Raw genomic sequence first — 26,026 nt, 5'->3', positions numbered from 1 at the left:
TGCCTAAGCGGGTCCCCCCGGGGCTGGAGCAATAGCACAGCGGGTAGGGCGTTTGCCTTGCACACGGCCGACCCGGGTTCGATTCCCAGCATCCCATATGGTCCCCTGAGCACCGCTGGGGGTAATTCCTGAGTGCAGAGCCAGGAGTAACCCCTGTGCATCGCCAGGCGTGACCCCCCCCCAAAAAAAGCAAAAACAAAGCGGGTCTCCCCCACCCCAGCACACACGGCGGGGTGGGGGCAGCAACCCAGACACAGAGCCAGGCAGAGCCCGGCCTCTGGGACTTCTGGGCTGGGAGAGGTGGCCAGGGGCATAGGGTCCCATGAGGGCCTGTGGAGGGTCGGGGCCGGGGTGGGAGGAAGACCCGGAAGCACTTGGTGCTGGTCAGCTGCTCCTTGCCCCCAGCCCTGGAGGAAGTGGAGGCAGCGGACACCCGGATCCAAATCCCAGGCGGCCCCCAGAGTTCCTGGGGCCCTGAGCCCGGGGTGTCCCCTCTTCCTGCAGGAGGCGCCCACTCCTGCTGGCCTCTCTCCCACCCCCCTCAGCCAACTCTCAGCACCCTGCCAGGAGGACACCCGTTCCTGCGGGCTCTCCCTCTCCCTCCTGCCCGGGCCAGATGGCCTCCTTCCTGCCCTGGCCACCGCGTGCCGCCTCCTGTCGCTCCCAGGGAAACAGAAAGCTGGGATGGAAAACTCTGGGCTTCCCCAGGAACCCGGGGGTGCTCTGCCCCTGGGCACTGCCCCCCACTCCAGCATCCCTCGCAGAGACATACACTTTGGGGGCCCCCCTGATACCTGCAGCTGACTGAGTTATGGGGGGGATGCTGAGTGTCGCTTGGGGGTACCACCCCGGCACTGCTTGGGAAGCCGTCAGGATGGAGCAGTACTGGGGGGCAGGAGGGCAATGTCGCCTGAGCGCCTAGGAGTGCTGTGAAGGACCCAGGAAGCAGGAAGCACCAGCTGAGATGGGAAGGGGGGCGGTGAGGATGGGACGCTCTTATTAGTCACCCAGAAGAGCCAGGGTCAGGCACTGTTATACTCTGGAATAGGGCAGCCTGGCTGGAAGGGCCCCTGCCCTCGGACTCCTGCACGAACAATCTCTCCGATCCCTCTTCTGGGCCCCCTTTAGAGATGGGGAAACTGAGGCAGCTCTGGTCCCTGAGTCAGGGCCGCAGGGAGGGAGATGGCTGCGCTCTCTCGCCCCGCGTCTGACCCCGCTGAGGAAAGGAAGTCCTGGCAGGTACTTCCTCAGGCATGGGGGCACGTGCACCCCAAGTGCCAGGATGGGTGCAGAGAAGGAGGATGGGTGGTGAGGCCGGTCCAGGGTCCCCCAAGGCTCAATGTTGGGAGGTAGGGTGGGGGCGTTGCAGTGGAGGGCGGCATGGGCGGGGTGAGGACCCCAAGGTCAGGACAAGGCGACAGGTTCACTCTACCCCCATCAGGGACCAGCACGGAGTGTGTGTGGACATTGCAAGAGAGTGGCCGAGCCCCCTGGGTCAGGAGGGGCCGCCGTACACTCCAAGCTCCTGGCCGGGCTCTGGGGAGTCAGGCAGAGTGTCAGAGGCGGGATAGCTGCCCAGCTCGAGTTTGGCCCCCTGCACTTGGGGGTGGTGGGCAGCTCCCAGTTCCCCAAAGTACCTGCTCTTTTTTTTGCTTTGCTTTTGGGGTCACACCTGGCAATGCACAGGGGTTCCTCCTGGCTCTGCACTCAGGAATCACTCCTGGTGGTGCTTGGGTACCATATGGGATGCTGGGAATCGAACCCGGGTTGGCCACATGCAAGGTAAACGCCCTCCCCGCTGTGCTATCGCTCAGACCCTCTCCTGCTCTTTCAGGAAGAGGTCGACCAGATCAGAGGTTGCCTGGCCTCATCTGTTCTTCCTGCTTCTTCCCAGACATGCTGCACGTTGGGCGACCACCGCCGGGTAAGAGAGGCGGATTCTTCTCTTTCCACAGCAAAGGTGAGAAAGGGAGGGTCCGGGAAAGCTGGGGTCAGAGATGGAGGCTGCAACGTGTTCCCTCCCCAGTGTCCTCTCTCTTCAGGACCCCTCCCCCAGGGAGCATCTGTGTGGAGAAGCGGATCTCCACACCCAGGAATTAATCCTGGTGGTGCTCCGAGGACCCTATGGGATGCCGGGGATCGAACTGGGGTCGACCGCGTGCAAGGCAGATGCCCTCCCTGCTGGGCTACGGCTACGCCACCCCGCCCCGTTTGCTAGTTCCTTGGGAGTTTTCCGCTGCTCCCAATAAAGCAGAGGGTCCAGTTTTCTCCATCTCCCGCCCCCCAGCCCCGCCCACACCCCCCCCCCCCCCCCCCCCCCGTCCCCAGCACGCCAGGCAACCACGGGGCCTTTAAACTGTTTCCATAGTGTTTCCATAACGCCTTGAATTTGGGAATCTGTGAATTTTCAACCTCCCCTGCATTCGCACACCCCCCCCCCCCGCACCCCATCTCCCCCGCCCTGCGGGGAGGCCTGTGGGGGAGGGCGGAGCCTCACCCCTCTTCCCGAGGCGGCCGTCTGCCCGCTTCTGCCTCTGCGTCTCTGCCAGCGTGTGCTCAGCTGGTCTCTGCCCTCCGCGGCTCCCCAGGCGACCGGGGGGCTTTTGAACTGTCTCGTCTCTCTCAGCACCCCCTCTCCCGACCCAGCAGTGACTCACTCCTTCCTGCCCCTGAATAATACCCGTTGTCTGGCTGTACCCCAGAAGCCACGGGGCGGGGGGGGGGGCTTCTGCCCTCCGGAAACGGGAGCTGGAACGTCTGTAAAGCGCCGGTGGGGGGCAGGTTTTGTGTGAGCATCACCCCCCCCCGCGGGTGTTGGAGAACCTTTGGGGCATCTCCCAGCTTTGCCCTCCGCGGTTGAGGGGGCAGAGGGGTCTGGGCTCGGGGGTCTTCCCAAAGCAGGTTTCCTGGTGGGCATTTTTAGGAGAGCTCAGGGGGGAGGAAGCTGGGGTGTTTGCAGACCCCACCAGCCTCTGTCTGCCCACCCCGACCTTCCCCAGGTCTGAGCCCCTCAAAACTGCTCACACCCCCAAACCATCCCAGGGCCTGCCATCACTGGCTCCCCCTTCCGCTCCCCTAATTGGCCTCCCTGCCTGCCTCGGGGCCCTGGAGACCGTCTCCACGCAACCGGCCACGGGATCTTGCATCAACACAAGCCACGCATCGTCCTTCCCTGCCGAGCCTCAAACCGGATCCTCTGGCCAGCGTTGCAGAACTGGGTTGTAGCCCCTGCCCTCCAGGGGAGTGAGGGAAGCGGGGGGCGGGGGGGTTCAGCCTGCTCCTCCTGCCGCCCTGGCCTTCTTCCTGCTCCCAGCACACCCAGGTCCTACCAGCCTTACCTTGGACCACCCGGCCCCACCTTCTAGAACTTTCTACCCCCTGGCTGCTTCGTGTTCTCTAGATTTCCCAGCCTGATTATAAATACACTTGCTTAGTTAATTATTCATTAGTTTACTGCCTCCTTCCCCATTAGAATAAAACGATGAGCTTGTCTGGTTGCCAGACCCCCAGAGGTGGGCACCGTGCCCCCTCAGAACACGGGCTTCAGGGAATGATGCTTCAGCCCAGAGGGCGGGCGTCCCTCCCAATGCAGGAAGGGGGCGGGAAGGAGGGACACTGCAAAGCAAGACCCAGAAGGGCCACGGCAGCCCCCACAAACCCACCCCTCAGCATCTCTGTTTTCTGCTAGGATTGAGGGGGGGTTCCCAGGACCCCCAGAGAGATGAACTTTGTCCCAGCTGCCCCCGGCTACCAGCAAGGGGAGAGGAAATTGTGCCCCCCAGCAGGCCTGGAGATGAATTAAAGTAGGGGGAAGGGACTTGGTGTGCCCAAGGCTGGGGGTGGGGGGACATTTCTGGGGTTGGGGGGGACAATCACCCATGCTCCCCTATGGCTGCAGGCAGTGAGGATGCTGGGAAATGTGTTTCCACTGTCTGACAAAGCAGCAGGTGCTAAGGTAAGGGGGTTAGGGGGAGAACAGCGAGGAGGAGGAATGGTCTTGCCTGCAGCCAACCCTGGTTTGATCTCTGACACCGTACATAATCCCGAGCACTGCCAGGAGTGGTCCCTGAGCACAGAGCCAAGAGTGGTCCCTGAGCACAGAGCCAAGAGTCAGCCCTGAGCACAAAGCCAAGAGTGATCCCTGAGCAGAGCCAAGAGTGAGCCCTGAGCAGAGCCAAGAGTGAGCCCTGAGCACAGCCAGGTGGGGCCAAGAGGGAAAAAAAGAGAGAGGTGTTGGAGTCAGAGCGATAGTACAGCGGGAAGGTCGCATGCCTTGCTCATAGCTGACCCAAGTTCATTCCCCGTCACTCAATATGGTCCCCTGAGCCTGCCAGGAATGATCCCTAAGTGCCAGGAATAAGCCCTGAGCACTGCCAGGTGTGACCCTAAAACCAAAACCCCAAAAATCACCATAAGGGGTCAGAGAGGAAGTACAATGGCGGGGTGCTTACTCTGCACAGGCCAACCCTGGTTCGATCCCCAACACCACACAGGGCCCCCCAAACCCCACCAGGAGAGAGCCCTGAGCCCTGAGCACCAGCTGGTGTGTCCCCAAACCAACAGGAATTTTTTTTTCACTTTTTGGGTCACACCTGGCGATGCACAGGGGTTACTCCTGGCTCTGCACTCAGGAGTTACTCCTGGCGGTGCTCAGGGTACCATATGGGATGCTGGGAATCGAACCCGGGTCGGCCGCGTGCAAGGCAAACGCCCTACCTGCTGTGCTATCTCTCCAGCCCCAACAGGAATTAAATAAACCAAAAGCCACCTTAGCCAGCTGAGAGGCCCCACTTAGCCAGCTGCCCCCAATGTCCTGGGGCCGCCCACTTAGAGGGGCACTGTTGGGGACCGCTCTGGGCCCACCCACCCTGTCCTTCCCATAGGACGGTTTCTCCCTGGGGACACTTGCACAACATTTCCGTCTTCACAAAGGACAAAGGCATCAAGTGTGCAAGTGTCTCACCCAGGTCCGTCTTCCCTGGGCCTCTGCTGCCTGTCTCAGCTTTCGGGGAACTGGTGCCCCCTCCTTTAAAGAGGGTCCCTGCATGGTGCTGCGGGGCCTGTTCTCCAGGTCAAGGACCCGGCTCAGGGGACCCGGCACACCAGGCTTTGTCCCTGCCCACAGGTGTGGGGCGCCTTGAGAACTCAGGAGTGGTCAGGCGTCAGGGAAGGAGCAGACGCCTGAGGGACGGGTGCTGAACATGGGGGCCCCTTGGTACCAGAAGGAGATCCCTCCTCTGCCACGAGCACCCTCAATCCTAGAACCCGCCTGGACGCAGTACCGGACAGGGCTTCGTCGTGGACAAGGGAGCTGGTGGTGCCGTGGAAAGGAATTTCCTTCGAGATTTTCAACGTTTGGGGTGCCCAGTTAATAGGCACCAAAATAGAGGCTCATTTACACAGGAGAAAGTAAGGGGGTCCGCCCGCGCCCTGTACTCCCCCATCCTGGTGTGTCGTGACGCAAGCTGAGCGGGGAATCGCCTCTGCCGCCCCCACCCACCCACCCACCCTCGCCCAGGTCCGGGGTTCAGCGGAGACCCGGCGGACCGGGCCGGGCCGTGCTAGGTGGGCACAGATCACATCCGCCCCACGCCGGGTCGCCCTCCCACCGCGCTCGGAGGTCACAAGCTCTGTGACCTTGGACAGCGCAGTCCTAGACTCCGCCCGGGCCTCAGTTTCCCCCGTTGGGATCTCCAGCCTGCGCTCAGCCAGCCGCTCCCTTCGCCGAGCTCCCGGAGCAGAGCCGCGGCTGCCCTCCGGGGAACGGTCTGCGTCCCCGCCACGGGAAGGGCGCGGAGCGCATCGGGGTTGCGCGGGGTCCCCCCCTCCCATCTCCCAGACCCCCGCGGCCCCCGGGGGCGCCGCCCCTCGGCGCGGGGACCCGCTGGGCGCCGCTCCCAGCCCCGCGCCGCCTCCCGGGGGCGCCCCCGTCTCGGCGGCCGGCGCGGCACGGGTGCGGGGCTGGGCCGGGGCGGGCCCCGGGGAGCCCGCGGGGCGGGGCCGCCGCACCCGCTCCCCTCCCCGCCGCCCGCCGCCCGCTCCTCCCGCAGCCCCGGCTCAGAGCGGCGGCAGCAGCGGCCGCGGCAGCAGCTCCGGCTCCGGCTCCGGCTCCCCCGCCGCTCGCGCTCCCGCGCCGGGCCCCGCGCCCCGACCCCGCCGCCGCGCCTTTCGGGGGGCCTCGGGCACCCCCGCCGCCCGCCTCACGCTGAAGTTCCTGGCCGTGCTGCTGGCCGCGGGCATGCTGGCGTTCCTCGGTGCCGTCATCTGCATCATTGCCAGCGTGCCCCTGGCGGCCAGCCCGGCGCGGGCGCTGCCCGGTGGCGGCGTTGGCGGCGGCGGCGGCGACAACGCCTCGGCCGCCCCGGGCTCTGCCGGCGCGTCCCCGGGCCCGCAGCGCAGCCTGAGCGCCTTGCACGGCGCGGGGGGCTCGGCCGGGCCGCCCGCGCTGCCCGGGGCGCCGGCGGCCAGCGCGCACCCGCTGCCGCCCGTGCCCCTGTTCAGCCGTTTCCTGTGCACGCCGCTGACCGCCGCCTGCCCGTCGGGGGCCGAGCCGGGGGACGCGGCGGGCGGCGAGCGCGAGGAACTGCTGCTGCTGCAGAGCACGGCCGAGCAGCTGCGCCAGACGGCGCTGCAGCAGGAGGCGCGCATCCGCGCCGACCAGGACACCATCCGCGAGCTCACGGGCAAGCTGGGCCGCTGCGAAGGCGGCCTGCCGCGGGGCCTGCAGGGGGGCGCGGGCCCCCGCCGGGACACCATGGCCGACGGCGCCTGGGACTCGCCCGCGCTGCTGCGGGAGCTGGAGGACGCCGTGCGCGCCCTGCGGGACCGCATCGACCGCCTGGAGGTGAGGCGCGCGCGCCGCGCCGTCGGGGCGGTGGGCGGGAGGGGCGCGCGCGCCGCGGGGGACCCCGGGGACCCCTCACCCCGGCTCTCCCGTCCGGCTCCCTCCGGGGACGCGGCGCCGCCCGCGCTCGCTCGTTTCTCGCACCCTAGTCCCGCGCCTCTCGGCTCCGCTCCGCGTGCGTAAAAGCGCGGAACGGCTCCCGTTCCGCGCTGGAGAGTCGCCGTCTCTCAGGGGAGGGAACGCGGGGCCGCGGCGACCGGCGTCTCCCGACACGCCCCTTTTGTTTCCTTCTGTCCCCCGGACCCGCGCCGGCCCGGACACTCACTCCCTACGGTAGCGGCCAAGGATTCGGGGTTCTTCGCTTCCGCCGGAGAGGAGGGAACCACATAGGTGCCCCTCACCTCCAAGCCTCCCCTAGATGCCCACCCCCCCGACTGGGATCACTGCCCAGACAGTGAATTCTCCCTGCTGCCGAACGGGGGTTGGGGGTGGGCGAGCACTGGGCACAGAGCAGGGTTCAGCACTGCCGGGATCACCACCTTCACTGCACTCCTGGACTGCAGCGGGGTCTGATGCCGGCCTGGGCTCTGGTCCCCCATCCTGCTCGCTCCCAGACCCCCACGGGGCCCTCTGGAGGGGATGAGGGACCGACCAACCGAGACAGACCCCAAAGACCCCCGTCTTCCCCTATCACCCTTCCCCCAATTCCAGACTGTGGCGAGAGAAGGTAACGAGATTGGATTTGTGGAAATGGGGGGAGGCAGCAAGCTTCACCCCTGCCCCAGACGGAGCCAAGGCAGCATCCAGGGGCAGAGGGAGGCTGGCAGGGACCCACAGGGGGGACCCACTCCTGGCTCTCCGCCACGGTACTGCTGAGCACACAAGTGTCCCCTGGCCGGAGGTGGGTTGTCCCCATGGACTCACCCCCTCCCTCCCCGCCATCCACAACCACCAGGTCTGAAGTTGTGTGCATGCCCCAGGGGAGGTGAAGGGCAGAGGCAGGAGGTGACCTGAGAGACCAGAGGCCCAGGAGTGGATGCGAAGAGTCCTCAGAGAAGCCCGAGTCTCGTCACCTGTGGAATGGGGTCAGCAGGAGTGGTCCAGGAAGGCCCCCTATGCGACCTTCTGGCCGAATCAATTTCCGGCTCCGTCTGTTTTTTAATCATTAAGCTCGAATACTGCTGATCTAAAAAAAGCAAAACAAAACAGGGCCCAGGGCCCACAAAATAGGTGCTTGCCTTTCCTGGGGCTGACCTGGATTCCATACCCAGCACCCCATATGCTCCCCCCCAGCCCTGCCAGGAGTGATCCCTGAGCACCGAGCCAGGAATCAGCCCTAAGAACTGTCGGGAATGGCCCTCCTAAACAAAACAGGTAACAACAAAGTATGTCCTCCTATTTAAAAATGGGCACAAACCCTCCTTTTAGAAAACAGAGTTGATGAATGTGAAACAGAAAATAAAGCAGATCGGGTCTGGGTTGCCAACCTCGGGCACTGCCCCAGGCCCAGAGGCCGCTGGGGTTCCCCACCCCCCACCGGGCTGCATTTGGCAGGCGGGCTTCCCTTCTGGTGAACCCCTGAGTTGGGGGTCTGGAGGCTGGGACTTGGCAGGGGCTGGCCAGGGCTCCCCCACGCCCACCCCTGGTGGTCCGAGTACTGCAGACAGAAACAAACTGGCTGGGGGTAACCTGGGCACGCAGCCAACCTGAGTTCAATCCCCGGCATCCCCTAGGGTCCCCTGAGCACTGCCAGGAGTGATCCCTGAGTGCAGAGCCTGGAGTAAGCCCTGAGCACTGCCGAGTGTGACCAAAAAAAAAAAAAAAACAAAATAAAATGAATTTAGAAAAACGTTTTTTGGGGGCTGGGGTGATAGCACAGCGGATAGGGCGTTTGCCTTGCACGCGGCTGACCCGGGTTCGATTCCCAGCATCCCATATGGTCCCCTGAGCACCGCCAGGGGTAATTCCTGAGTGCAGATTCAGGAGGAACCCCTGAGCACTGCTGAGTGTGACCAAAAAAAAATGAATAAAATAAAATGAATTTAGAAAAACGTTCTTGGGACCCTGCTCGGCGGTGCCTGGGACCATCATAGCTGCCCCGGCCTCAGCCACGCCAGGCATGTGCACTGCCCCTCATGATCCTCCCATGCCCACCTCTGTAGCTTCCCTCCTCCCTTCAAAGAGCACCCACAGATTCTCAAGCCACCCCCACTTCTCAGTATCTTGAGACTGCCTAGGGCTGCTACGCCCCTCGCCCTGCTCCAAGCTGCTCTTCAGGTCGAGGCTCTCTGAGTCTGGAGTACTCCCGCTGTACCCCCACCCCTACCAACTCCTCACTTAAAGAGACTGCTCTGAGGACACCTCCTCCTAGGGGCCCTCCCTGATTATACTTTGGCCCCGCCTTCCTCCCAACTATGCTCCCATCATCTTTACACACCCTTGCCCATCTCCACCCGGCACATCTCTGCCTCCTTCTCTCTCAGACCTCATCAAATCAACCACCACAGGGGAGGACAGGTCTGGATGGCCTGCTGCCCCCGGCCTCAATTGGAAGAACAATTGTCTCCTTTTTCTAGGCTTGTATTGCTGTTGTGGGTCTTTTATTGTTGTTGTTATTGAAAAATTGGGGCTGGAGCGATAGCACAGCGAGTAGGGCGTTTGCCTTGCACGCAGCCAACCCGGGTTCAATTCCCAGCACCCCATAGGGTCCCCTGAGCACCACCAGGAATAATCCCTGAGTGCATGAGCCAGGAGTGACCCCTGTGCATTGCCGGGTGTGATCCAAAAAGAAAAAAATAATAATAATCTGGGATTGGGGGGGGAGATAACACAAAGGGCTGGAGCAAGGACTTTTCCTGCCAGAGGCCCAAGTTTAGCCCCCAGCACCACACAAATCCCTGAGCACCACCAGGAGGGGCTTCCTGAGCACTGAAGTAGGAGTAGCCATGGAGTACCACCAGATGTGGCCGAAAGCCAAAGACACACCAAAGAAAGAAAAAACGTGGGGCTGGAGAGATAGCACAGCGGGTAGGGCGTTTGCCTTGCACGTGGCCGACCCGGGTTCGATTCCCAGCATCCCATTTGGTCCCCTGAGCACCGCCAGGAGTAACTCCTGAGTGTAGAACCAGGAGTAACCCCTGTGTATCACTGGAGGTGACCCAAAAAGAAAAAAAAGAAAAGAAAAGGGAAGACTCAGGGTGAATGGATGGAGCAGGGATGAGCTTAGAGATCTGAGCTTGGTCCTCACACCACAAAAGGCTCACGGTCACGGTCCTCCCGTTGTTCATCGATTTTGCTCAAGCAGGCCCAGTAACGTCTCCTTCGTGAGACTTGTTGTTACTGTGTTTGGCATATCGAATACGTCACGGGTAGCTTGCCAGGCTCTGCCATGTGGGCGAGATATTCTCGATAGCTTGCCGGACTCTAAAAAATCAAAAAGAGAGAGAGAAAAAAAAAAAAGGAAAATTTTAAAAAGGTTAAAAAAAAAAACCCAGCCCTCCATTGAGTCCCACCGTCCCGGCCGCTCTGCAGCCCTTCCAGTGTGAGGCTGCCACAGGCCTGGTTCCCGGGCTGCCAGCCACACTGCTGACAGCATTTTAACGATGCGACTTCTCCGGGGACCCATTGCCGCCATCCATCAGCACCTTTATGGCCGCCTGTGGCGGGGGACGCGTCTAATTACTTCCCTGCTAGATGCTCATTGCTTGACCCGTCCTGTCCCGGGCTCCTCGCGGCTTGTTTGTTTCTTTTGCGTCTTGTGGAACTGTTTCTGCGGCTGAATCCCCGGGGTTGTGTTAGCAGGTCAGCGGAGATGGATTTGGTGGCGCTGGGACCGCGAGTCGCTCAAGCAATGGGCCGACCCACGTGGGCACACAGAACCCGATGTTCCTTTTTTTTTTTTCCACTAATGCAATCTGTGTGTGTAATGAAGCTTCAAGATTGATCTGAGCAGAGCGCGTTGGATACAAATGACATCCTGAACCCAGCCTGGCAGGCCGGTCGCATCCTCCCACCCCCGACCCCAGCTAGAGCCACAGACGGGTCAACTGAGGTTGCTCACGGCCAGGTCTCCAGGCCCCGCGATGCTAATAGCCCCAAGTCTCGCTGTCAGAACGAGCACAGGGCACACTGACTGAGCACTTAGCATGCCAAGTCCGGCACTGCGTGGAATCTCAGTCAATCTTCCGAAATGCTTGGTGAGGGGTCGGAGCGATAGTACAGTGGTTAGGGCGTTTGCCTTGCACACAGCTGAGCTGGGTTCAACCCCCGGCATCCCATCGGGTCCCCTGAGCCCTGCCAGGAGTAATTCCTGAGTGCAGAGCCAGAAGTAACCCCTGAACATCACTGGGTATGACCCCAGAAGCCAAAAATATTTTTGTGTTCAGGGGCTGGAGCTAGTAGGGTGTTTGCCTTGCATGCGGCCAACTCGGGTTCGATTCCCAGCATCCCATAGGGTCCCTTGAGCACTGCCAGGAATAATTCCTGAGTGCAGAGCCAGGAGTAACCCCTGTACATCGCCGGGTGTGATTTAAAAAGAAAAGTGCTCAGTGACGGAGTCTGTCCCCCAGGACAGAGGAGAAAACTAAGGTGTAGAGGGCAGGAAATACTCAGGAGCGGCAAGGGTGCTTGTGTTGCATGAGGCCAATCCAGGTTCGATCCCTGGCACCCCTTCTGGGCCCCTGAGCACTGCCAGGAGCTGGAAGGTTCACAGCAAGGGCTGGGCTGCACTCTGCGTGGGGGAGGCCTGGGTTTAATCCCGACCCTGCCTATGGTTCCCTGGGCACCTCTGGGAGGGAGCCCCGAGCATCAGTCGTAGATAGCCCCCGAGTGGACCCAGATGTGGCCCCCAAATAAACAAAAAGCCACCCCGCCACAGACACCGGATTGGAGCCTGTCAGTGCCTGGGTCCCAAGCCTTGTGTTTAGTGTTTACTTTAATTCACTGTTTACTTTAATTGACCTCTTCCCCGGGCCGGAGCGATAGTACAGCGGGGAAGGCGTTTGCCTTGCACGTGACTGACCCAGGTTCAATCCTCGACATCCCATAGGGTCCCCCAACCACCACCAGGAGTAATTCCTGAGTGCAGAATCAGGAGTAACCCCTGGGCATCGCTGGGGTGTGACCCAGAAAGCAAAAAAACAAAACAAAACAAAACAAAACAAAACTGGGGCTGGAGTGATAGTCCAGCAAGTAGGGGGTTTGCCTTGCATGCAGCCAACCTGGGTTCAACCCCCAGCATTGCCAGGAGTGATTTCTGAGTGCAGAACCAGGAGTAACCCTGAGCACCAATGGCTGTGGCCCAAAAAAGCCAAAAAAAAAAATTTACCCCTCCCCTCCCCTTCCCTTCCTGTCGTCGTTATTTTTGCGGTGTTGGGGGCGGGGAGACTGTATGGTGTTTGCACGTTTTAGCTGTGATGCCTCCCAGGGGTCGGGTATGAGGTGGCGGTGTTCCTGGGGGTGTTCCTGGGGGTGCTGCACGCTTTTGTGCTGCTGACGCAAACCCGGCTGTGGCCTGGTGGGCATGGGTGTTTAACATGTGTGGGGCCCTGGGGGTTGGACTCTTGACCTAATATTTGCAAGGTGGGTGCCCTCAGGCCTCTGATTCCCGCCCACCCTGGCTCTCGCCGTGAAGCCCCTCCGTCTGGATGGCCCAGACCTCAGCTTCTAGGAGAGAGAGGGCCCGGCAGAGCTGTGCCCGCGGCTGGGCCTTGCTCAGGACGCCGGAATCATTGCTGCCTCCCAGGGGCTGGTGAGAAGGTGCCGCCGACCCTCAGAGGCTGCCCAGCAACCGCAAGAGAACCAGAGGCTCACCAGGAGCCCTTGCTCGGAGCCATTAGACGAGCAACGGGAAGGACCCTGGTGGCACCCCCCTGTCGCCTCGGCCCCCCATCCCCCTCCTCAGCCCTGTGCATGGTCGGGGCCATGGGGTTCACACAGTCCAGCTCGGACTTCCGGGACCATCGTGAGGCAGGGATGAGGCCACTGGTCCGGACAGACATGCAGAGTCAGGCAGACCCCGTGTTCCTGTCTCCCTTCTGGAAAGTGGCCCAGAGGGCCAGACCCTCCTCCCCAGAACCCCCCGACCTCTGTGCACGCTGGAGTGGGAAGCGTTGCAGGGCCACCTGGCAGAGTTCCTGCTGGGGACTCGCTCTCCGACCTCAGTCTTCTCCCCTGTGAAATGGGGCGACGCAGAAGAGACAAGCTTTAATCCCAGGGGGGTAAACTCTGGTTTTCTAGGGCAGCCGTCTCCTGAATGGGAATTATTGGGGGGTGGGTTACAGATGGGGGGCACCAGCTCCCAGCCCAAAATCGCGGGCCCCCATCCTGAGACCAGCCTGCGGAGGAGGGTTGATGACTTCTAGGCTCTGCTGATGACTTCTCAGACTTCAGTTCCTCCATCATCGCTGCATGTGGGGCGTCACCTGCTCTCAGGGGGGCTAGTGCTGTGTCCACTCCCAGCCGTGGAATCATGGTCCCCCAAACCAGGATTCCCAGGGCCCAGCTTCCAGCTCTGTGGGGGTCGCTGGGAGACTACAGATGGGGGGGCTGGGAAAGCTTTGGGGGTCCCGATCCAGCTGCCCGCAGACCCCAACACCCCCTCCCTCTCTCTGGCTGGCCACCCCCAGAGCTAGGTTGGGGTATCGACTTGGGGTACCCCTCCAGTTCCTGCTCTTTGGTTCCTGCAAGAAAATTGGTGTCTTGTCCTTCATTTTGGGGTCACACCTGGCAGTCTTGATTTTTTCTTTTTACTTTTTCTGCCACACCCGGCGATGCACAGGGGTTATTCCTGGCTCTGCACTCAGGAATTACTCCTGGTGGTGCTCGGGGATTCTATGGGATGCTGGGAATCGAACCCGGGTTGGCCACGTGCAAGGCAAATGCCCGACCCGCTGTGCCATCACTCCAGCCCCATGACAGTCTTGGTTCTGTGACCAGTGGTCGCTCCTGGCGGGGGACCCTGTGTGACGCTGGGGATTAAACCAGGCTTAGCCCCGAGCAGGGCAGACCCCCAAGTGCTGTGGCTCAGGTGAAGCAGTGCATTTTACAAGCTCTGACTTGCTGTGTCAGCCTCAGGAAATTCCTTCTCCACTTGGAGCCTCAGTTTCCCCCTGCCTAATGGGAAGGGTGGCAGGTGCCTCCCGAGGACCCCCCCCCACCCCGCCTCTGTCCTCCTGTGTCCATTGCTGTCGCCCCATTAGGTCAGCCCTTCCGGATCTCACCGGAGAGAGAGATGCAGATGTTAGCAAGACACTCACAGAGGTGCCCCCCAAATCCAGAATCCAGGGGCTGGAGCAATAGCACAGTGGGTAGGGCATTTGCCTTGCACACGGCTGACCCGGGTTCGGTTCCCAGCATCCATATGGTCCTCCGAGCACCGCCAGGAGTAATTCCTGAGTGCATGAACCAGGAGTAACCCCTGTGCATCGCTGAGTGTGACCCTCCAAAAAAATCCAGAATCCAATCACTTCCAGTGCCCAGATGCCTGTGTGTGACCCCCACCTAACGCCCACCCAGCCCCTCAGGCACCACCTTGCCGACCTTGGCCCAGGTGGACCCGATTCTCGCATGTTTGGGTTTCACGCAACTAGACCCAAGGACATGCACTTGCTTGTCTCTGGTTGTCACTCACAGGTCGTCTGGACGTTCACTCGGGCTACCTGATGCGGGGGGGACTTGCCTTTGGCATCGCTGGGCTGTGCTCCGGTGCTTGGTAACCCCCCCACCCGGGACTGCCTCTCCTTCCCTCCTCCCCCCTCCTCTTCCCCTTCTTTGCGGACTCAGTGGCGATGGATGCATCGTGGGCTAAACCACGTGTTGACACACAGTGAGTCGCAGTTTGGAGCGGCCCCCACAGCCGCTGCTGGGGAGAGGGTCCGGGGTGTGTTTGGGTGGTGCTGGGGTGGAACCTGTCGCCGGCACCCGCAGGACTGGTCCCCCCGCCCCGAGCCGCTGCTAAAGACTTGGCTTTCCTTGACGCGCGCGCGGGGGACGCTGCTTTTTCTGGCGGCCAGATGCTGAAAGTCCTCTGGCTCCTTCCCAGGCCCGCGGCGCGTGGGTCCAGGAGGCGGCATCGGCGTTCCAGGAGCCGCCACGCGCGTCCCCGGAGTGGCAGCCAGCGCCGCGCCGCGCCCGCCCGCGCGCGCCGCCGACAGCCTTGGCGAGGTCGCCCGCGCACGTGCCCAGCCTCACCGCTGGCCTCTTTGCGGCTCTGCTGACTCACGGGGCTTGAGCACTTTTCTCCGCTTTTTAGCTCCACTGGCCACTTTGTGAGGCCTTTGGCTGGGGCAGGGGTGTGGAGGGGCGCCCCCCGCAGGGAGAATGAGGTAGGGTCCCCAGAACTCTTTTATTTTTATTTTTTTTTTAATTATTTTTTGGTCCAGGCTGGAGCAATAGCACAGCAGGTAAAGCATTGACCTTGCACGCGGCTGACCCAGGTTCGATTCCCAGCATCCCATAGGGTTCCCCGAGCTAGGAGTGATTCCTGAGTGCAGAGGCAGGGTGTGACCCAAAAAGAAAAAAAAAGGCAATAATCCTGGGGGACCAAGGGCTGGAGTGATAGTACAGCGGGGAGGGCGTTTACCTTGCATGCGGCCAACATGGGTTCGATTCCCAGCATCCCGTAGGGTCCCTCGAGCACCACCAGGAGTGATTCCTGAGTGCAGAGCCAGGAATAACCCCTGTGCATCACCGGGTGTGGCCCAAAAAGCAAAAAAAAAAAAAAAAAATATATATATATATATATATATATATATATATAACATGGGGGACCAGAGAAGCTCTTCTTGCATGCGATGAACCCAAGGGTTTGATCCCGGCACCCCATATGGTGCTTGGAGCCCCGCCAGGAGCAAGCCCTGAGCACAGAGCCAGGAGTCAGCCCTGAGGAGCGCCCTGTGTGGCCCCACAAAACAAAACGGAAGCAGTGAAAAAAAGGAGAATGATCTTAATCACGGCCACTTCCTGGAAAGCCAGGCTCTGTATTCTTTCATTCCGAATCCCCAGAAGGAAACACACGCCGTCACCCCCTTTTACAGCGGAGGGAGTCAGGCCACGTGTCCGAGGCCACACATGGGTCAGTGGGTGTGCCGGAAGTGCCCCCTGAGAGTCTGAGTGAGTGTGAGGTGGGGGCACCGGAGAAGCCCTCTCCCTCCCCCGCCTTCGGGGTGTCTCACTCAGGCGCCAGCAAAGCTGCCATCTGGAGGCTGGCGCGTGGCCGGAAAGGCGGGTGCGGGAAGGGAGTTCTTGGCAGAAGGAATCGAGTGTGCGGAGGGCCTGGGGTGAGGTGCCGGGGACAGATGGGGACTCTGGTGAGGGAGGGGCAGGCGGCGGCAGATGAACGCTGGGGATGCATGGGGGCATCAAGCTTGTCCAGCAGGGACAAGCGGAGAGGTGGGACAGCAGGGAGGCGCTTGTCTCGTGTGTGACCCACTCAGATTTTTTTTTTTTGCTTTTTGGGTCACACCCAGCGATGCTCAGGGGTTACTCCTGGCTCTGCACTCAGGAATCATTCCTGGCGGTGCTCAGGAGACCCTATGGGATGCTGGGAATCGAACCCGGGTTGGCCGTGTGCAAGGCAAATGCCCTACCCGCTGTGCTATCACTCCAGAACCAACCCACTCAGATTTGATCCCTGGCATCACCTACGGTCCCTGAGCCTGCCAGGAGTGATCCCTGAGCACAGCACCAGGAGGAAACCCTGAGCACCTCCAGGTGTGGCCCCTCAAAAAACAAACCAAAATGAAGGGAAGGCCCCTTGGAACATTCTAGCTTCACCCCACGTGCCCTAAAGACTCATGGCCCTTTCCTGAGCCTTTCCCTGGCGACAGGGACCCCCGCCAAACCTTTTTTGTGAAGAAATGTCAGCTGTCTCGGGAGATTATGTATGTATTTATTTAGTTTTGTCTTTTGGGGTTACACCCGGCGATGCTCAGGGGTTACTCCTGGCTCAGTGCTCAGGAATTACTCCTGGCAGTACTCGAACTACCAGATGGGATGCCGGGGATCGAACCCGGGTCGGCCACATGCAAGGCAAACGCCCTACCCACTGGACTATCACTCCGTCCCGTCTCAAGAGTTTAATGAGCACTGAACTGAGAGCAGAGGCAGGCATCCTCATTCAGAATCAAAGTGCTTGGGCCAGAGGGAGAGCACGGCGGAAAGCCACTGGTCTTGCCATGGGCAATCCCTGTTGGATCCTGGGCACCACGTCTGGTTCCCTGAGCACTGCCAGGAGAGATGCCACAAGACAAGAGCCGGATCCAGCCCAGGGCACTCTCGGGCATGGCCCTGAAACCAAACCCAACAGATAATCAGAGCACAGTTCCTGCGATCTCTCAACACATTCACCTGCTCTCTGGTGCTAGGGGATGATGTCATCGCTGATCCCTTCTGACCAAGGGGAAACTGAGGCACGACAGCTCTCAACACACTCATCCGCTCCCTGGTGTTAGGGGACGATGTCATCTCTGCTCCCTTCTGACCATGGGGAAACTGAGGCACGGCACCCTCAGACCACCCAGCTGGTGGAGCAGGGTGTGAGTGTGAGGGTTGAGGGCCTGGGAATGGGTTGGCTGGTGCAGGGGGAGGGAGGGCAGCCACCTCTGGACGCGCCCCAGCTGGCCTGGGTGGGGCCACTCTCCAGAGTGAGACTTGGACCCCGGCACCTCCCCTCTCCCCGGACCCCACAAAGCTGCCCCCCACTTCCACCTGATACAGCCTGCTGGGTCCCCCCCCCGCTTTCTCAGGGCCCCTCGATTCTCTGTGGGCAGCCTGCTTTCAGAGGTGTGTACATCACAGTCCTGGCATAACAGCTTAGAGGCTGTGTGACCTTCACTGGGTGACTTGCCTTCTCTGAGCCTCCTTTCCCTGCTCCGTCAGAGGGTCTCCTTGGCACTCCGGGTGTCAGGAGGAGTTGGGGTGCTTCTCCAGGGCTTCCTTTTGGGTCTTGCTGGGACAAGGACAGCTGCATGGTTCAGTCTGCGGAGCCCGCACGTGGGTGCTGAGTTGGACCAGAACCAGGGACTCCGGGAGTCCGGGGGGGAGCCCCGAGCCCCCATTTCCCTGCCCCCCTCAGGAGCCGAGTGGGGATGCTGGACCATCCCCCCACCCCACCCCCAGCCCAATTAGGCCCACCTGGCTCGGGGCCAGGGGCCCACACACCGCCGCACGCAGCAGATGGGCGAGTGGGGTGGTCAGAATCACGTTCTTCTGATTCAGACTTGGGGTGCTGGGGTGGGGGGGATACGCACGACGGATCCAGAGAACCCCCCGCTCCCCGCCCTTCCTGTCCTGGAACGCGGTGGCGCTCACCAAGGAACAGCTTGTGCTCCAGCCCTCGACTCGTACTTCCTTGTGAATCTCAGCCTGTCTGTCCCTCCTTCCTGGCAGGCGTCAGGCTCCTCCAGGGAGGGGCGGGGGGGAAGGGGATGTGGCAGCTTCAGGGCCATGCCTCGCTGTTGTGGGGACTTCAAAGGAAGCCTGCCTCAGTTTTCCCATCTGTGAAGTGGGTATTTAAACATCGCCCCTCTCCCCCAACCACCATGAGTGGCTTTGAAAAGTCTTGGGTGGACAGTCTCAGCGTCTGGCCTGGGGTGCGGCACACTCGGGGTGAGCCATGGTGGGTCCCCCCAAGGCTTCCAGGGAGTCCACAGGCAGAGGGGGCTTGGCCCCGGCACCGGGAGGACTGTTTGGGCCCAGGGAAGGTTCTGGAGGTAGCGAGCTTCCTGTCTGCTCAGGTATGCACGCCTCCTGTTTCCTTGTGTCCCATCTGTCAGGGGCAGAGGGGAAACGGAGGCACCGCATGTAGGCAGTGTTGGGTGCACAGCCCCCCGGGGAGTTAGAAGGACCCCCATCATGGAACAGTGGCAAGGGGCCAGTGAGTGGATGACCACAAGCTTCCCCAATTCCCGACCCGGGTGGGGGCAGAGAGATGACCATGTGGGGAAACTGAGGCTCTCCCGGCCCCCCTCCCCGCCTCTCTCTCCCTCTGCCCTTCCGGGGCCTCTCACCTGCATGTTTCTCTGCACCCCCCAACAGCAGGAACTGCCTGCCCGCGTGAACTTCTCGGCTGGCCCAGCGCCCGCCGTGCCCACGGCCCTGCACGCGAAGATGGACGAGCTGGAGGGGCAGCTGCTGGCCAGGGTCTTGGCGCTGGAGAAGGAGCGCGCGGCCCTGAGCCACAGCAGCCACCAGCAGCGGCAGGAGGTGGAGAAGGAGCTGGACGCTCTGCAAGGACGTGTGACCGAGTTGGAGCATGGTGAGTGTGGGCAGCCTCCCGGCCCAGGGTGACACGTACCCTGGGAGACCCCATCCTGCTCTCTGGGCACTGATGCTAGCCGGGGAGGCTGAGAGCCCCCCACCCACCCCCCGGGAGAGTCATCGGCGTTTCCCCTCGGGGGCGGGAGGCGGTATGGACCCAACTCACTAGGGGGTTTAAACCTTCACGGACTGTGCTGCGGTTCTGGCCATTTCACAGACAGGCAAAATGAGGTCCAGAGAGGTCAAAGGACTTGTCCAAGGTCAAGTCTAGGTCTGACTCCAGAGTTTCCAAACTTTGTGCTTCTTAGCACTCCAGAGAACAGAGCCCACAACTCACTAACACCGACATGTGTTGCCTGTGTAGAGCCTGGTACTGCGGGGGGTGGGTGGGGGTGGGCAGGATTCTGAGAAAGATGGCATGGTGGACAGGGCAGAGAGACGAGCCCCCAGAGGCCCGGCTCCCCTCCCGCCCCCGTTCCTGACTCATTCGGGGTGTTTTTTTCTTTTCTTTTTTTCTTTTTTCTATTTTTTCTTGGCTTTTTTTTTTTTTTTTTTTTTTTTGCTTTTTGGGTCACACCTGGGAGATGCACAGGAGTTACTCCTGGTTCATGCACTCAGGACAGTGCTCTGGGTACCATATGGGATGCTAGGAATCGAACCTGGGTCTGCCGCGTACAAGGCAAACGCCCTACCCGCTGTGCTATCGCTCCAGCCCCTTTTTTTGCTTTTTGGGGGGGTTGGAGCGATTGCACAGCGGGTAGGGTGTTTGCCTTGCATGCAGCCAACATGGCCGACTCAAGTTCTATTCCTCCGCCCCTCTCGGAGAGCCTGGCAAACTACCGAGAGTATCTCGCCCGCGCGGCAAAGCCTGGCAAGCTCCCCGTGACGTATTCGATATGCCAAACACAGTAACAACAAGGCTCACAATGTGACTGGGCCCTCTCAGCAAATCGATGAACAACGGGAGGACAGTGACAGTGGCTTTTTGGGTCACACCCGGCGATGCTCAGGGGTTCCTCCTGGCTCATGCACTCAGGAATTACTCCTGGCGGTGTTTGGGGGACCCTATGGGATGCTGGGGATCGAACCCAGGTCGGCTGTGTGCAAGGCAAACCCCTTCCTGGCTGTACTATCGCTCCGGTTCCAACTCTGGGACTTTGGAAGTTTGCTCCCTGCCTCCATCTGCTCTGCCTTCTTTTTCGTCATCTCTGACACCCTAAGACGACACTCAGGAAACGGAGACACGGGGCGGGAGTCCAGGGGCGCCGAGAGCCGGCATCGGGCTTCGGTGTGGAAAAGGACCTCAGGAGAAGGAAAGCGGGACCCAGGTGATGGGACAGCAGGCTGGGCGCTAGCCCTGCATGGGGCCACCCGGGTTTGCCCCCCAGCACCCCGTAGGGTCCCCCGAGCCCCGCCAGGAGTGATCCCTGAGCACTGCCGGGCCTGGCCCCTAACCAAACCCATACAGGAGGCTTGGGGCTGGTGGTGTGGCTGTCCCCAGCCTTTCTGGACGGCCACAGGGCCCGAGAGCGTGGAGCGAGCGGGGCGGGGTCTCTCCCACCTGGGTTCCGCTGACCCCGCTGTGTCCCCGCCCCCAGGGCCCTCGGCCTACAGCCCCCCGGACGCCTTCAAGCTCAGCATCCCCATCCGCAACAACTACATGTACGGGCGCGTGCGCAAGGCGGTCCCCGAACTCTACGCCTTCACGGTCTGCGCGTGGCTGCGCTCCCGCTCGGCCGGCGGCGGCCAGGGCACCCCCTTCTCCTACTCGGTGCCGGGACAGGCCAACGAGCTGGTCCTGCTGGAGGCCGGCCAGGACCCCATGGAGCTGCTCATCAATGACAAGGTGAGGGCGGTGCGGGCCGGGGAGGGGGGGTCCCTGCACCGCCGGGTGGTCCTCTTGGTTCTGTATGTCTGAAGGGCCAGCTGGGGTTCTGGGTTCCCCAGATTAGCGGCCGCGAGTGTGGGGGTTCTGGGAGATGCTCCCCACCCCGCCCCCGGGGTGGAGCTGCGATGGTGACTCAGGGTCTGGAGACTATGACCTCCCCGCTGGTGACCTTTATCGACTCCGCCCACCCCCCATCCCCCGCCATCCATCCCCCGCCTCAGTTTCCTGATCTAAAAAGCAGGAACATGAATGATCTCTGCCTTAGAGGGTGTGGGCAGAAAGAAACGTGTTTGTCCCGGCTTGGAGCGTTTCCCCAGCTTGATGGGCGGGAGATGCGCCTTTATTTATTTATTTATTTATTTAATTATTTCCCAATTGAATCACCATGAGATACACAGTTACAAAGCTGTTCCTGGTCAGGTTTCAGTCATACAATATTCCAGCACAGTCTCTCCACCGGTGTACATTTCCCACCACCAATGTCCCCAGTTTTCCTCCCACCACCCTCCTGCAAACACCCCCTAGCCTGTCTCTGTGACAGGTGTTTTCTTCTCTCTCCCTCTCTCCCTCTCCCTCTCTCTCTCCCTCTATCTCTCTCGCTCTCTCTCCCTCTCTCCCTCTCCCTCTCTCTCTCCCTCTATCTCTCTCGCTCTCTCTCCCTCTCTCTCTCCCTCTCTCTCTCTTTCTCTCTCTCCCCCCTCTCGCTCTCTCTCCCTCTCTCTCTCCCTCTATCTCTCCCCCTCCCTCTCTCTATCTCCCTCTTTTTCTCTCTCTCCCTTCCCTCCCCTTTTGGGCATTATGACTTGCAATACAGATATTGAAAATTATTTCTCTCTCTCTCTCTCTCTCTCTCTCTCCCCCCCCCTTGGGCATTGTGGTTTGCAATACAGATACTGAGAGATTATTATGTCTGCTCCTTCCTGTTTTCAGCACGCAGTGCTTATCCAGAGTGATCATTTCCGACTATTATGGTCACAGTGGTCCCTTCTCTAGCCCAACTCCCTTCTCCCCCAGCACCCAAGGCAGGCTTCCAACCGTGGACCAGTCCTCCTGGCCCTTGTTTTTATTATCTTTGGCCATTAGTCTCATCCCCTCTCGGAGAGCCCAGCAAGCTACCGAGAGGATCTCGCCTGCACGGCAGAGCCTGGCAAGCTCCCCGTGACGTACTCGATATGCCAGACACAGTAACAACAAAGTCTCCAATGGAGACGTTACTGGGCCCGCTCGAGCAAATCGATGAACAATGGGAGGACAATGATTAGTCTCATAGTATGGGGATTTTTTCTATCCCACGAACGAGTGCAGTCACCCTGTGCCCGTCCCCTCCCTTTGCCTCGTTTCACTCAGCGTGATGCTCTCCCCGATGTGAGGGTCCTTCCAGACTCTGGACTAACAAGCCCCGTCACTGCCAGACCCTCCCCACAGCCCTTATTATGCCCATTTGGCAGAAGGGGGTGCTGGGGTTCGCAGAGGGGAGCTGGTAGCTCCTGGCCACACAGCTGGTACGGGGTGTCACTGTCATGTAGGTGTTCAGAAACCGCCTCCTCTCAGCCCTGCTACTCTTCTTCTTCTTCTTCTTCTTCTTTTTTTTTGCATTTTGGGTCACACCCGGCAATGCACAGGGGTTACTCCTGGCTCTGCCTGAGGAGTTACTCCTGGCCATGCTCGGGGAACCCTATGGGATGCTGGGAATCGAACCCAGGTCAGCCGCGTGCAAGGCACACGCCCTCCCCTTTGTGCTATCGCTCCAGCCCCTGCTACTCTTCTTACCTGGACTCAAAGCAGGACAAGGGTCAGCCTAGGGTGGGGGTGAGGGGCTACGTAGCAGCAGTTTGGTGGGTGACTAAGAGGGAAGGGGAAGGAGGAAAGCGTCTTTGCATCCCCAGAGCCTCCCCTGCTGCCCACTGCTGCAGCCCGGTGGTCTTCTGAGACCAGATGGAAACAGCACTGTTTCTCATTGCTGACCAGCCCATGGCCATGCAGAGCTGTGAGGAGTGGCTGCACCCCCGCCCCCAAACGGCTCTGCAGAGGGACCTGTGCTGGGTTGTGGAGGAGGGCAATGCTGGGGGCCATTCATTACACCTGGTGCCCAACAGATCCTAAGAAGACTGGGAAGGCAGGGTCAGAGCCATAGTACAGAAGGGAGGGTGTTAGCCTCACCTGCAGCTGACCTGGGTTTGATTCCCAGCATATCATCCCCCAAGCCCAGCCAACCAAGAGTGATCCCGGAGCACAGGGCCAGAAGTAAGCCCTGAGCATAGCTGAGTGGCCAAAAACCAAAAGAGGAGAAGGAGGAGGAGGAGAAAGAGGAGGAAAAGGAAGAGGAGAAAAAGGAGGAGGAGGAAGAATAGGAATAGGAGAAGGGGATGAAGAAGAAGGAGGAGGAGGAGGAGGAGGAGGGGAAGAAGAGGAAGAAGAAGGAGAGGAAGAAGAAGGAGGAAAGGAAAAAGAGGAAGAAGAGAAGAAGAAGAAAAGAAGATGAAGAAGAAGGAGGAGGAGGAGAAGAAGAAGAAGAGGAAGAAGAAGAAGAAGAGGAAGAAGAAGAAATAATAGGGGATAGGAATAAGAATACTAAGAAGAAATGGAAGAAGAAAAAAGAAGATGAAAAAGAAGAGAAGAATGAGAAGTAGACTTTGAGAGAAGAAAAAGAAGATAAAAAGTAGATGAAACAAGAAGTAGTAAATGAAGAAGGAGAAGAAGAAGAAGAAGAAGAAGAAGAAGAAGAAGAAGAAGAAGAAGAAGAAGAAGAAGAGGAGGAGGAGGAGGAGGAGGAGGAGGAGGAGGAGGAGGAGGAGGAAGAGGAGGAGGAGGAGGAGGAGGAGGAGAGGAAGAAGATGACGATGAAGATGACCAGGGTTTGCACTTGATTTAGGTCCTACTACTGGTCCCACTTCCTACACTCTGTGGCTGCAGCCTGCCCCAGCTGGGTACTGAGCTCTTGAGGGCTCCATCGAGAGCTGGGGTTCAGCACCCTGGACAGGGCCCTTGCCTGCCCCTGGCCCGCTGGAGTCTTTCTAAGTCTTTCTAGCAGCCTGGCACCCAACAGATCCTAAGATCCTCCTCCTCCTCCTCCTCCTCCTCCTCCTCCTCCTCCTCCTCCTCCTCCTCCTCCTCCTCCTCCTCCTCCTCCTCCTCCTCCTCCTCCTTCCAACCTCAGAGCCTGGCTCCTGCGTCCCCTCCCGTGGTGGGCCTTGTAGGTGACCAGTCACACCCCACTGTCCTTCCCTCATCTTGAGACTCCCCGGCTGCTGTCCGCTTGGCCCCTGTGCCTTCACCCCAGCTGCCCCCTACCCCAGAGCCCTGTATGCGCCCCTTGTTTTTATTATCCTGAATCCAGTCCTTTCCTCCTACCCGGACCCAACTCACTGTGGCTCTGGCCAGACCCCATGTCCCAGAGCCCAGAACGGGGCGTGGCACCAAGCGGGCAGCGAGAGTGTTGCCTTCAGTCATGATTTCAGGAATCACCCCTGTCCCGGCCCCTGAGCCCCAGATGCACAGGCAGTGAGAACCTCTCAGCTCACAGGAGCTTAGATCCATTGGGCCGGGGTGCTGGGGGAAAGGGGGATCGGGAGGAGCGAGCAGCCCCTCCCCCCGCCCCGCCCCCAGGACTCACGGGACTTAGTCCAGCCGTGGCTGAGCACTGTGTGACACTAAGGAGACAACCTGGAAGACCACTGAAACTTCCCTGGAACAGCCTCCACGGGCTGAGGGAGCCGCGGGGTGGGGCTGTGGGCAGACTCAAGCAGGGGAGGGCGGACCCCCACTGCTCTAGCCTGGGACCCCCAGCCCTCTGACCTGGAGTTGGGGCCCTCTGTCTAGGTGGCCCAGCTGCCCCTGAGCCTGAAGGACAACACCTGGCACCACATCTGCATTGCCTGGACCACCAGGGACGGCCTGTGGTCTGCCTACCAGGACGGAGAGCCGCGGGGCTCTGGTGAGAACCTGGCCGCCTGGCACCCCATCAAGCCTCACGGAATCCTGATCTTGGGCCAAGAGCAGGTGAGGCTGAGGCGGAGGGGTGGAGCAGAAAAACTGGGGAGCATAGCAGTCCACCAGTGGTTCCGCAGAGGGTTGCAGAAATCCCGAAGAGCCAGAGCCCTGCAGGGGTCCGGCACCCTGAGAGCAAAGCCTAGAGCTTGGGGCAGGGCTGGAACCTGGGACGGGGTCTGGAGTTTGGGGCGGGGCCTAAAGTTTCGGGGCGGAGCCTGGAGCCTGGGCGGAGCTGAAAACTGGGGCGGGGCCTAGAGCTTCAGGGCGGGGCTGAGCCTGGGGCGGGGTCTGGAGTTTGGGGGCAGGGCTGAACCTGGGAGCGGGACCTAGAACTTTGGGGTGGGGCTGGAATCTGGGGCCGGGTCTAAAGCTTTGGGGCAGGGCTAATCATGGGGGGGACGGAGAGCTTAGGGTTGGGTTGAACCTGGGGCGGGGCTGAACCTGGGGGCGAGGCCAATAGCTTTGGTGTGAGGCTGGAACCTGGGGGCGGTGCCTACAGCTTTGGGGCAGGGCCTAGTGCTTGGGGCGGGGCTTAGCCTGGGGGCGGGGCCTAGAGCTTTGGGGCAGGGTCTGGCCAAGAGGTCCCGCCTTTTCTGCTCCTTCTCACCCGTCTGTCTTTCTTTCTTTGCTGTTCTCTTTGCCCAGGATACCCTGGGCGGCCGGTTTGATGCCACTCAGGCCTTCGTGGGTGACATTGCCCAGTTTAACCTGTGGGACCACGTCCTGACGCCCGCCCAGGTCCAAGGCATTGCCAACTGTACAGGCCCGCTGCTGGGCAACGTCCTGCCCTGGGAAGACAAGCTGGTGGAGGCCTTTGGGGGTGCAACCAAGGCCCCCTTCGACGTCTGCAAGGGGACAGCTAAGGCCTGAGGGGCCCTGCCTTGGCGGAATGAGGGGACTTTGGGGGGCACATTCCCCCCTCCCCTCTCCCCCACGCCTGCACCCATCCTCCAGGACTCCCTGCTCGGCTCTGGGGTGACCGCTGAGGATGGAGGGTCCCGGGATTCTGGGGCACCCCTTCCCCACCCTCCCCCTTCTCTTGAACC

General features: G+C 60.7%; 1 protein-coding gene across 1 annotated transcript; it reads left to right on the top strand.

Annotated features, from left to right (window-relative positions):
- Positions 1-1,380: 1,380 nt before the first annotated feature.
- On the top strand, positions 1,381-25,913 carry NPTXR (neuronal pentraxin receptor). The gene is made up of 7 exons (XM_056137473.1): positions 1,381-1,389; positions 1,895-1,960; positions 5,840-6,844; positions 18,881-19,100; positions 20,701-20,948; positions 24,810-24,989; positions 25,626-25,913. The coding sequence occupies exons 1-7, from the start codon at positions 1,381-1,383 to the stop codon at positions 25,848-25,850; spliced, it is 1,953 nt and encodes a 650-aa protein (XP_055993448.1). The 3' UTR covers positions 25,851-25,913.
- Positions 25,914-26,026: the final 113 nt, after the last annotated feature.

Source organism: Sorex fumeus, unplaced genomic scaffold (genome assembly GCF_029834395.1).
Source record: "Sorex fumeus unplaced genomic scaffold, SorFum_2.1 ptg000125l, whole genome shotgun sequence".
In the NCBI taxonomy this organism is placed as follows: Eukaryota; Metazoa; Chordata; class Mammalia; order Eulipotyphla; family Soricidae; genus Sorex; species Sorex fumeus.
Note: the sequence above shows the minus strand (reverse complement) of the source record. Positions and strands in the feature narration are given on the sequence as shown.

Excerpts from the sequence above, each read along its gene's own strand:
- NPTXR (XM_056137473.1), top strand. Across the intron at positions 6,845-18,880 it reads ACCGCATCGACCGCCTGGAG|CAGGAACTGCCTGCCCGCGT; the intron begins GTGAGGCGCGCG and ends ACCCCCCAACAG. Across the intron at positions 19,101-20,700 it reads TGTGACCGAGTTGGAGCATG|GGCCCTCGGCCTACAGCCCC; the intron begins GTGAGTGTGGGC and ends CCCCGCCCCCAG.